This window comes from Populus trichocarpa, chromosome 8 (genome assembly GCF_000002775.5).
Source record: "Populus trichocarpa isolate Nisqually-1 chromosome 8, P.trichocarpa_v4.1, whole genome shotgun sequence".
NCBI lineage: Eukaryota > Viridiplantae > Streptophyta > Magnoliopsida > Malpighiales > Salicaceae > Populus > Populus trichocarpa.
This window is the reverse complement of record NC_037292.2, coordinates 13,342,877-13,355,257: the sequence shown is the minus strand read 5'-3', so window position 1 is coordinate 13,355,257 and position 12,381 is coordinate 13,342,877. Positions and strand designations below refer to the sequence as shown.

The window sequence follows — 12,381 nt, the reverse complement described above, 5'->3', positions numbered from 1 at the left end:
TTCTGTTGGAGCATATCCCACCATAACAAATAAGAAATCCTTGACTTCCAGAAAATCTGAAAGCTTTAATATTCGCACCTTCCTCTCCTATAGGAAAGTGAAGCAACTAGTGCTGGCTGCTTACCCTCAAATTGTCATAGAGAATGAAAGGAAGAAACAAAATAAATTCAAACAGCTCCAGTCACATTATTTAGAACGATTAGCCATCACGGAGAGCAATTTATCGTTGGTTAATTAAGTTTTTATCAAGCAACTAAGCTCTAGAAAGCCCAAATTCACTAATAAAGGGAAAAAAGTGCCTTAACCAGCAGCTTCATGAGAAATAAAACTGCATAGAAATTTACAATCATTGAAATAAATTAAATTAAACGAGTTGGAATGCAGGCGTCTCGTCCACAAACACAAGACATCTCCATTTTCACGTCGATGGGATTATGGAAAGGTTTAAGGATTCAGCAAGGTTTTTGGGAATAACGAGTTAGGGTTTCTACTTGGAGATGTCAATGGCCCATTGACAATGGGCTCCATTAAGTCAAACCTCTATCCATCCCGCCAAAGGAAAAAGATATGTGCATGAGCAGCCATCACGCTTATCTCTGGAAAAAAATTAGCTAGAAAAAAAAGTTAAGAAATTTTTAGAAAGTCCAGTAACAGTGGAACAAGTTTGAAAAGGTCTAGATTATCATGTCAACTATTTTTATTAACCAATAAGGGCGGGCTCTAGCGGTAAGGAGCTGGTTCTTCTCGTGAGCCGAACACGATTTGAATCTTTATTGGTATTTGGTAGTGGAATCTCCTTTAAAGTGTCTGACAATGGCACAATAGGGATTAGTCTTCTAATCTGGAAAGGGCCGGAAAATATCACGGTACCAAAAAAAAAAAAAAAATTATTTTTATTAAAACTAAATAATTTTTTTGATTTATGCTGACCTGTTTGAATTTAGAATAGGTTTAGTTTTAGATTGTGTTTATTTTTTGAAAAGTGATTTTTGAAAAACTATTTTTTAAATTTTTTTGTTATTAGAAAAGTTGGTCAACAAAAAACACTTTCCAGTCAACAAAAAACATTTTCCAGTAAAAAAAATTTGATTTGGTTTTCAGGAAAGTGTTTTCCTTTTATTTTTGACGGAAAACACTTTCTGAAAGTTATGAAAAATTTAGAAATGTCATATTATTTGCCGATTATATCAAATTTGGTCCTCAAACTTTTGATTGTTATATATATTTTGTTTCGAATATTTGTTTTTCAATTTCATCCATTAGAAAATAATTTTTTATATTAATTTTGGTTCTTATTTTTATAATTGTTATTTGCTTTTCCCTTATTATTTTTTAATTGAAATTTTTTATCTATCAAATTTGATCCTTGTTCTTTTGATTGTTACTTATTTTATTTGAAATAATTTATGAAATGTTAATTATTATTATTTTAATTTCTTCATCTTTCAATTTTTTTATTTTTTAGATTTGATCTTTATTATTTTGATTATTATTTATTTTATTTGAGATAATTTATGAAATTATATTTTTTTTCAATTTCATTCTCATTCAACTTTTTAATTTGTAAGATTTGTTCCTTATTATAAACTTAAAAAAAATAAAACATTAATAAGTTATTTTCCAGTTTATTTTTCATGACATAACCAAATACTGGAAAGTATTTTCCAATTTATTTTTCATTACACTACCAAACATCGAAAAATAATTTACTTTTTAGAACTTGTTTTTTTAAATTTACTTTTTAAAAAAACTATTTTTCAGCAAATAAACATTACATTAATCTTTTAAAAAAAAACAAGAGCAAAGGGCTTAAACCAGGAGGCCGGAAAGGATCAACATCTAAATTCAGCGAGGAGGTCAATAGAAAAGATTAATACTGTTCGCATGTGATATTGCAATTTTTCATCTACTCGAACGTCGTTTTCCCTTGAGTTGGACAACGTTCTGTAAAAGTATTCAATTAAAATAAATTTATTGTTAATTCAAAACATTTTTTTGTGTGGTGGTTGATTTATTGTTTTGCTAATATTTTTTTAAAAAAATTAAATTAATTTTTATTGTGTATTTTTAAATTGTTTAATATGTAATAGGTTGATGTTAAAAATAAATTTTAATTTTAAAAAAAAATTAAATTATTTTAATATATTTTTTTAAAAAAATATACTGAATCATTATTCCGGAACCCAAAAGTCATTTTGGATGATTTCAGTTCTCTTACCTATACATTTGGCATTGAGCGTAGGGATGGAAGTCAGTTTTGCTGCATCGACCACGGGACGTTGAATATTACTTGTGTTTGTAACATGAATTTTATTTAAACATTCTCAATTGCGCTGCATATATTTCTGTGATGCGTAACGGTAATATTTGTGTTTTTATTTTAATTATGCATTTAAAAATATTTAATTAATTAATATATACAACAATTTTATATGAATTATACTAAAAACTTTTCTTAAAAATACTATAATTTATATAAAAAAATTATAATTATAATTGTAAAATCTATCACAATGCAAAACACTATTTGCATGGACCCTAAAATTAAATAAATAAATAAAAATAGAGATAGAAAAAAATAATATAGAAGTGTTGTTTATAATTAAATTTAAGTGTTAATTTGGTTATAGGTAGTAATAAAAAACAGACCGAAAAAAGGGTACCCGATAAAACAAAAAACAACCAAATTTTTTTTAAAAGGGTATTGTGATAATTGTGTGTATTTCCTACACCGTATAAAAGGTCACTTGGATAAAGTGAGGGAGAGAAAAACTCAATTATCTCATGCAAAAACAATTCTCATAAATCACACAAAAGTTCTTGAATAAAGGATTGATAGGGGGGAGTGTTGGAAGACCTACGAAGATTATTTACACTAATTTAGAGAGTTTAAAGCTTACGAGAAGAAGGAAAATCAGGGGAAAGTGAAGGGAAAAGGCAGGGAGAGAAGAAATCAAGCATTTATTCTCATTTTTATTCTTGAATCCTTCATATTATATGGTAATAACCCTTGTTTTTTAATCGATTGATTTAAATTGAGTGTGTTTAGTAGTTAAGCATGATTGTTTCATGGAGAGAATTAGTGATTTGAAAAATTATTGCTTCAATTATTTAATTTACATTGAAATCATGTTGATAAGCATAAATAAATGCTGGGACACGTGAGAATTGAAGCAATTAAGAAAAATAATTACCCCTTTTTCCTTAGTGTTGGTGCCGGCCTAGAGGTAACAAGGAAGGGGAGGAGTATTTTTTTCAAATTGATTATTTATAGGATATGTGAGATCTTGTTGATTCTTATAGTTATGAGTTCCTATAAAATTTAAAGGAAAAAAACAATAAAGAACTTATGTTTTATATATATATTAAGTCTCGGCCTAAAGGCCATTAAAATAAAATAGGTAATTTTTAATTGATTTGGTGTTATTGTGATAAAATATATATGTAATGAATAATTATAATGAGATGGATGTTTTGAAAATAAGATACATTCTTGAGATCTTATGTAAAAGTCAGTCGAACCGGTTCGTAACATGGAAAATAAAGTAATAATTGTTATATGTATGTTTAGCATCAAAATATGATAATTATATATAAATGATTGAGTAGGGTGTTATATGGGTTCAAGTTTCATGGAAGGTAATAATGTAATATTTGGCTTATGATAGGAGATATTGTTCTGGTCAGATCTCAAGGCACGAGAGATTTAGCATCAGCACGCCAAATATATAGGATTTCTTCTCGATTTATTTCTCATTATTAAAAGTGAGAAATGAAAATAAGTTGGGTATGTTCTATGAAAGTCGTGGTGTGTGTGTGTATATGTGAATTATAATTGTTTCCAGTTATTTTAGAAAAAGAAAGGAATATAAAGGAAATTTAAAATAGAACTTGATTAGCCTACTAGAACTTGGAGGCTAATGATATCAACATGAATTATGTTGATATCAGCATTATATGATGTTATGATTTCTTCCAGATTATGGAAGCTAAAAATATCAACAGGGTTATGTTGATATTAGTATTAATAAGGGCTTGATTGGAGGCTAATTTGGCTAAAATTTTTAACTAATGACAAAATTAAAAGACAGAGGACTAAAATAATACACGCGAGGAAGATAGGTGGTGTTTTAGAATTTTTTTTTTTGCAAAATGTTCACCTTAGTCCTTATTCTTTACTATTTATAAGAATTGGGTTCCTCTAATTTTTGAAGTTTTAAAAAAATCAATTTTGGTCAAGAACTTTATTTTCTTTTTTTTCCTAGTTTGAAAAGGGAGGGAGAAAGTCATTGGGTTTTAGTAGTAGAGAGAGAAAAATAACGTTGACATCGATTTTGGCTACTAAAACAGTTGATCTTCATGTCAAATGGTTTCATATGATGAGGAGAGTTCCATTTAGGTATTGTTTTACAATGAAAGTGCCTAGAAAAACATATCCGAACTGGGAAAGATTTTTGGTTTATGGTTGATTTCGGGTTTGGGGAGGGTTTGGGGTTTTTTGAGGCCATAAATTAATTTAACAACGTTTCTAGGGTGTTTTTAAGTGTATTCGGTTAAAATGCATTTTTAGATCAAACAAAATTTCAGCCATGATTTTTCAGCTATTATAATGGTTGGAATCTAAGCACAACCAGACGACACTTCGTTTGAATATTTTTTTTAAAAAAAATTGAGATAAATGACATGGCGTCCACCTCATCTGCCAACAAAAAAATATAGGGTCCAAGTGCATTGGCCTGGCTTTCCTAGCTTAACGGTGCACAACCTTTTTTTTTTTCTATTTTTTATGTCTTTTTTTCAAAATAAGTTCTTAATTTAGATTTAACTTAATAACTCTTATCTCTTTTATTTTGTTTATTTAGATATTTTTAAATATCGGTTATTTTTTAATTATTTTGTATGCATTTAATTATTCTAATTCATCTATAATTTTTTTATTTTTATGTTTTATATGAATAGAAAATGCTTATTTTTTATAATATTTTTAATATGTATAACCTTACAAAATATCATTTTTATTTGATTCAATCAATTTCACATGTGTCTATTAATATTATCGTTTGGTTAAATAGAAATCTGATTTTGATAAACAAAATCATTAAACACAGGTCAAAAGCATGTGTTGCAGAATCAAATATCTTTATCTATATATGTTTATTAATTTTCCCGTTTTCTTCTTCATCTGTCATTAATGATTTTTTTTTATTAATACATATAATTCTTGATTTATTTAATTATATGTATGTATAAACATGTCATGTAATTTTATATATAATTCTTAATTTATTTAATCACACATATAATCTCTTTCATAAAAATACATCTCAACCGCAACAAAACACGAGTCAACAAATAGCCAGTCATGCCACCAGAAGGTCAAAGTTTTTATCTTATTAGAAGATCTTGCGCGCGCCAGAGATGGAGCTGCTACCTCCGGACATGGACATGGAGCGCAGTGGTTGAATATACGCATGCGCAAATCAGCTTCGAGAGCGTACCTAGCAGTGCTCAATTGATGAGATAATAAAATATATGTTCAGCCTCCAGCCTCCAGGATTATACAATTGGATTATGTTATTTTATCTCAGCCCTCTCAGTCAGTAATTGAATATGAAACTGCAGCTCCTAAATATTAAATGATAGCAATAATGTTTCTGAATAATTTTGGTCAAAGTTTGCGAAGAGAAGGAGCAATAGGAAGCTTGGACTCCGAGCTAGCAAGCAAGAGGCATTAATGGCGAAGAAGAGCGGGAACAAGGATGGCACTATCTCGGGAAGGCATCATCCCATTTCTTCACCGCGTCTCTACTCCCCCACCAAACGATCTATGGCGGGAATTTTATCTTAGTTGTCACGCACTGAAGCTCAATTATTTAATGATTTTTTTTCTTTTCTTTTTTCAATTTGGTTAGAAGGTCATATCAATTTTGTCCAATTTGTTGGGCGATTAATTTAATAATGCTAATTTCTCATAAACACGTCTGTTTTTTAATGTTAAATTCTTTGGAAGACTTAGCAGTACTTAATTGTTGATAGGGTCATAAATTTGGTACTAAATTGAGATTTTTTAATTCAGACCCTGCATGTAAAATTAACTATTACTCTAGAAACATAGCTTTTACTGTGCAAGACTTCATTATTCATCATCTCCGTATTATTATGGATGGATTATATAAAATTTTATGTTTTTTTAATTTTATCTTTATTTTTTTTTTCAAACAATTTAGTATTAATTAAAAACTAATTGATTTTGATTTTTTTATTCTATTAAAATTTTGACAAAGTTTCTTCTATATTTATAACATCCCGAGTTATCGACTAATCCTACACATTTCAAGAAAATTATTTCTCAAACTCAATTCAATTACCCTAAATCATTATCATCACAACATTAACACAAGTCACACTACTTCTTTTTGCAAATTCTATTTCCCTTTCTTATATTTATATGTTAAAAGCAAACCACAACACAACCATGTGAATATTTATTCATGATATAAGAACAACTTTAAGGTAATTATAATATCCATTCAAGATTAAACACATTAAAGAATTTCCAATTCATAGGAAGCAAGATACATTATCTAATATTAACTAAAATGAATAATAAAGTAAAGTGTAAGAAACATGAATTAATACCCCTCACCACAAGATATAGAATAATTACCAAGTGGAGTTCACGAGATCAATTTCATTACATAGCAATCCAAAAGTTTAACATAGAGACTTGGTCATTGGTTGCATCAAGATTTACATTAACTAAACCATCTAGGTGGTGGTCCAATGGTAAGAGCTTGGGACCAGAAAGTTTGCTCCCTCTGTGGTCTCAGGTTCGAGCTTCGTGGTTGCTCATATGATGGCCACTGGAGGCTTACATGGTCGTTAACTTCAGGGCCCGTGGGATTAGTCGGGGTGCGCGCAAACTGGCCTGGACACCCACGTTAAACTAAAAAAGATTTACATTAACTAACATCTAGTTATCTATAGCAAAATAGGCATATTTCCAGCTAAAAAATTATATTCTTGTGCGAAAGAAATTTACTTGTAAATTAAACATAAAAATTTAAATTATACAAATATGAATCTTAATAATTAAAATACAATGCCCATTAGTCTCAGTCCACAATGTATGGAGGGAAAATATTCCGGTCTGAATTAAAAAAAAAACAAAAATTCATTTAAATTGATTAAAAAATATGAATTAACTTGTAACCTAGATTAAAAGCTGATCAATAAACCGTTGATTCTTGTTTTGAATGATTCTTTACAAAACTTCGTCGTTTAACCTATCTATTTAAGAAATTAATTTGAGGGGTTAACTTTTCCGAACAGTGACACTAGCCTTGACTCGAATAGACCGGGTAGTTTTATAGCTTTGATAAATACAGTGCCGACATTTATTATAATAATTAAACTTAAAATTATCTTATCTTGGCTGGATTTAGGTGCTATGGCCAACCACAAATACTGAGCTGTTCTGAATCCACATGCCTATCCTGTGAGTGATTGATTGTATTATTTTATTAAATAACACAGTTATGTCATGAAAGTTTGTGCACCCAACAATTACCAGTAAAATCTGTCAAAAATCTGCGCGTCCATTGCTCGCTGGAGACCATTTATAATGCGCCTTTGCATTTATAGCATACAGTTTCTTTTTACATTTCAAGATTGTTTTTGATTTTTTTTAAAATTAATTTTTAGATATTTTTAAATTGTTTTGATATGATGATATAAAAATAAAATTTAAAAAATAAAAAAAATATTTCAATATAATTTTAAATTAAAAAAAAATGCAATAGTGCCGAAAGATGTTTGTCCGGGCTGAATAATGTTACCACAAATTGGATGGTCCAAGGACCACCTCATCTTTTTTCCTGTAGCCACATTTTGCCGCATTATCCAATAAATATGTGGATACACATATTGCTTGCTAACTGCTATATAGTTAGGCTTTAGCTTTTGTCTTGTACTTCTAGGGATTAAATATGTGGATATATAGTTTGGTAACCACTTTTAAATAAAAAAATCATATAAATCTGTAATGAAGCACTTAATTTTGAAAGTGGTTTTTCTATTATCATCCGTGAAGATTATACAAAAATTAATAATCAAAACCTCTTAGAGTTCTGAGTTGTTAGGGTTGGAAAAAGAATTTAGTAGGCGTAGAGTATAAGCGTGTTTAGAAGTGTAGTGACGATTGCTTTTCACTTAAAAATATATTAAAATAATATTTTTTTAGTTTTTAAAAATCATTTCTGGTATCATCGCATCAAAATAATCTAAAAATACTAAAAAAATATTAATGTGAAGTAAATTTAATTTTTTTTAAAAATATTATTAAAACGCAAAAAACAAACATGACCATAACATTTAAGAACTTGGTTGTGGAGTAATCGATGTTTTTTATTTAAAAATATTGTTTTGATGCTTTTAATAAAAATATAGATTATACCGTAATTGTTATCAAACAAGCATGGTCTATGATATTTCATTTATTATTAGCCATATTTTTTTTTTAAAAAATAAAGGATATTTTTAGGAGTGGGATAAATTGCAAGGGTTATGAGTAAGAAATTAAACATTTGGTGCAAGATTTAATGTATAATTGACAATAATTATAATAAACATCTTCCAAAAAAACTGCAAAACATAGTAATAATTTCACTCATAAAGATAAAAAGAAGTAAGCCATAAGAAATAAATAGACCAATTCGACCAACTTTTAGGGTGGAGCCAGCAGCTAAGTTATCTTAGCAAACGGTTCCAACCCAAATTAGAGAGAGAAAAAAAAACATTTGCTTAATTAATTAAATTAGGCTTCGGCAATGGTCCATGTCATATCATTCTCAAAAATCCAGTGACAGACCTCAATCCGGCCCGGACCCGAACCCAGGGCCAAAAAGGCTCCATGGGTGGGGCTCCAGGAAGATGTATCCAAGTGGCAGATGGCAACACCATGATTTATCGTGGCCTTGCTATTTGGATCCAAAAGATCGGCTTCGTAGACCCGAACTTTGGGAACAGAGTGGCAGTAATAGAGCAGGTAAGGATAGAGGGTCTGGTGACAAGAGACTGACCTGGTCACTCTCCCACCGTTGATCCCTTTGATCGATCCAATCATGATGTTTTTCTTCGACCCATTCACGTTATCCGTCGTACGGACAGCCACGTTGCGGCCTAACACAGAGGTTGCAAAATCGATCATGTCCTCGGCCGAGCCCGCACAGCGCTTGGTCTCGCCAGGGCTGGGTGATCTCTCACACTCTTCAAGAGCATCCAAAATGATCCTCTCCATGCTTGAATTATCACTAGCATGAAAAATCTCCTTTAGCTGATCAATTTTGGAGGTGGAAAAGGGTAGTTTGGAGATGATGGAGCGAGGCAGAAAGGATCTTTTGGGCATTTTGTCTCGAATGTCCGGCATTGGCATCACACTTCCCTTTTTCAACATCGACTCCCGGAAGAATTTTCCGGGCTCTATCCACTTATTGTTTTTTACCACACTGTCACTGTTTACCTTCATTGAAGCATCGGCAGTGCTTGCGCTAGTGTACCCAGCAAAAGTGACACCCTTCTTATTGGCATAGTCTTTGAAAGTGGTGTTTACTCCGTAGATCTTGAACCCAATCTGCTGCCCCATTGCTCCATTCCCATAGCCAGAGAACTTATCAGTCCCTTCATTGAAGGATTTTCCATAATTGGCGAAATTGGCTTTCTCTGCATTCGAATTCTTGGCATAAGTTTGAAAGGAATCATCCCCAACATTTGATTTTTCCCTGTAAGTGGCGAAGCTATCAACACCAGCATTCCCACCATCGCCATAGTTCACGAAATTATTCTGTGGAACATTCCCATCAACTCCGTAAGACTTGAAAGTATCATTAGCCCCATTGGCAGTCTCACCATAGTTGGTGAAATCTGAACCAACCACATTCGAGCTCGTCCCATAACCAGAGAACTCATTGGGAGCTCCATTCCCGTTCTTCCCATAACTGGTGAAAGCTTGACCCGGTCCAGCATTCGCATTCTCTGTGTAAGTCGAGAACTTCTGGCCCTTCCCATTAGCACTATCAGAATAGGAAACAAAGCGAAGATTTGGGTTGTTTACCTCCACATTGTACCCCTTGAACTCTCCAGCGCCGCCAGTCGCACCAGCGCCATAGGTGTTAAAGCTCTGGTCAACAACGTTGGAGTCAGGGGCATAACTGGAAAACAACTCGCCGTGACCGGCGGCGTCGCGGCCGTACCGGCGGAACGAGTCGACCGGGATATTGTCACCATCGGAATAGTTCTTGAAAGAGTCCGCTCCACCGGCTCGATCAGTGCCGTAATTGCTGAAATTCTTGTTGTTATAGATAGCGAAATGGGAGTCATGGTCATGCTTTTCAAGACTGGGAGACAAATCAGGGAAGCAGAAGAGTTCGGCAGAGGAACAAAAGGCTGGGAGTTGAGCGGAGAGAGCATTTTGGGAGGCGAGTTTAGCAAATGTTGCCAAATCGACAGGACTCAACGGGGAGGCTTTGGAGATGAAAAAACCAGATTTTGGTAAAACCGTGTGGATCTCCTTGTTCCAGTACCGAACTAGAGATGCCTTGGGCGTAAATGGGCTCTCACCGTTTGGCGAATCTCCACTGCCAACTGCTGCATGATTCACCTGCAATGCATTGTGATTTGAGAAATAAACAGCAAGTTTTAACCAATAATTTGTATGAGAATCACGCAGCAAAAACATAAAACAGACAAGAGAGAACAAGACTGAAAGCAGCAGTCAGGAGGACGCGGGCGTAGAGGATAGGCTTACTTACATTGAGCAATGAGACGAAGGAAAGGGAGAGAAGAAGGGTAATGGGGTGAAGAATATGCATTTTTTTAAGAGAGAAGAGTGAGAATGTTGGTGGGTTTGTAGGGTTGTGAATTGATGAAATATATATAAAAGGACCCTAAACTTTACAGAGGGAGGGAGGGAGAGAGAGAGAGAGTGTACTATTTAATGGGGGTAACAATTAAACAATATATATATTTTTTAATTTTAAAAGTTTGTCTCTGGGTTTGTGGTTCCTGGTTCCTGAGCATTGACACTCAAGGAGTCAAGACTCCGGTCGGCTGAGTTACAAGTCTTATTAACTCTCAAGTGCATAGTCGAAAAGACAATTAATCATACTGCCAGCAACTCGGGTTTCAAAGCCTACCCATTAGGCCATAACCCACCAAAAAATCACACACACACGAGAGGGAAAATTACATCGACAGTATACTAGACTACTTGTGCATTATCTCAGCTGTAAAGGCAGGGGATATTCGAGAAAACAAAGTCAAAGGACGAAGAGGAAGAGAAGGGAGATGGGCCGTGGGAAGTGGAGTGAATAATGGGGGAATTTATAGGCCCTAATGCAGCTGTATAGAACCCACAGAAGCTCTAAAAATACCACTGCGCGTATAAGGTTGTATGGCATTATTTTTCCGAGAAATGGATTTCTAGTGGGCACAATGGATCAACCAATTTATATTCTCTTCTCAAAGAGATAATACCAAAAACCCTTGATGTCATTGATAGGCCCCACATTTCAAATAATTTTTTTTAAAAAATTAATTTGTCCAACACGAGCAGAGAAGTGTTTAAGTGTTAGATTAATGGGTAAGAGTCAAGGGAGCTTTGACTCTTTTAGTGAAAGGCAGCTTGAAAATTGGGATAGAGGCACGTACGCGATTTCTGATGGATACGTGTCTCCTCGTGATTGGCGAGATGTCACTCTCTCTTTCACGCGTTAGCCGCTCATGATTTTGTTTTACCATGTTACTAGTTTTGGAGTTTATAGAATCTTTCCGTGACTCGATTTTCCATTCAGCATTATGAGAAAATAGCAACCATCTCTAGCTCTGTCCTGAAGGGCCTTGACAAAGCTCGTGATAATGGCATAGTATGTAATTCTATTGAGAGTTTTGAGAAGACTAGTTTCATGATTGATCACCTACCATGTTTATCATTTAGTGCCTTTCGTAACTCTAGTTAAGATTGTTCTTAAAAATATCTTTTATTTATAAATATATTAAAATAATATTTTTTAAAATTTATTTTTAATATCAGCACATCAATAATGATTTTAGCAAAGACAACAAACGTATTTGTTCTTTGGCTGTTTTGTGAATCTCTGTCGGGTTTCTAAACAAAACTATTTTAAGTTTGGTCCTCGATGTATCAAATATGATCAAATTAACCCTATTATCAAAATTTATGACAAAAATATCATGGTTCCTCTTAGCGTGAGCTGCAGAATCAAAACATTAGGGATGAATTTCATTATCTCGTGATTGTATACATCCTGATAGTTATGGGATTAATTAGATTTATTTTATTGTCATAGTTATCTTAGGAAGGGT

General features: G+C 32.7%; 1 protein-coding gene across 1 annotated transcript; it reads right to left on the bottom strand.

Moving 5' to 3' along the window:
* Positions 1–8,639: 8,639 nt before the first annotated feature.
* LOC7473225 (polygalacturonase 1 beta-like protein 3) lies at positions 8,640–11,353 on the bottom strand. Its single transcript, XM_002311741.4, has 2 exons — positions 10,809–11,353; positions 8,640–10,657 (listed from the first exon to the last, which is right to left on the bottom strand). The coding sequence occupies exons 1-2, from the start codon at positions 10,866–10,868 to the stop codon at positions 8,816–8,818; spliced, it is 1,902 nt and encodes a 633-aa protein (XP_002311777.2). The 5' UTR covers positions 10,869–11,353; the 3' UTR covers positions 8,640–8,815.
* Positions 11,354–12,381: the final 1,028 nt, after the last annotated feature.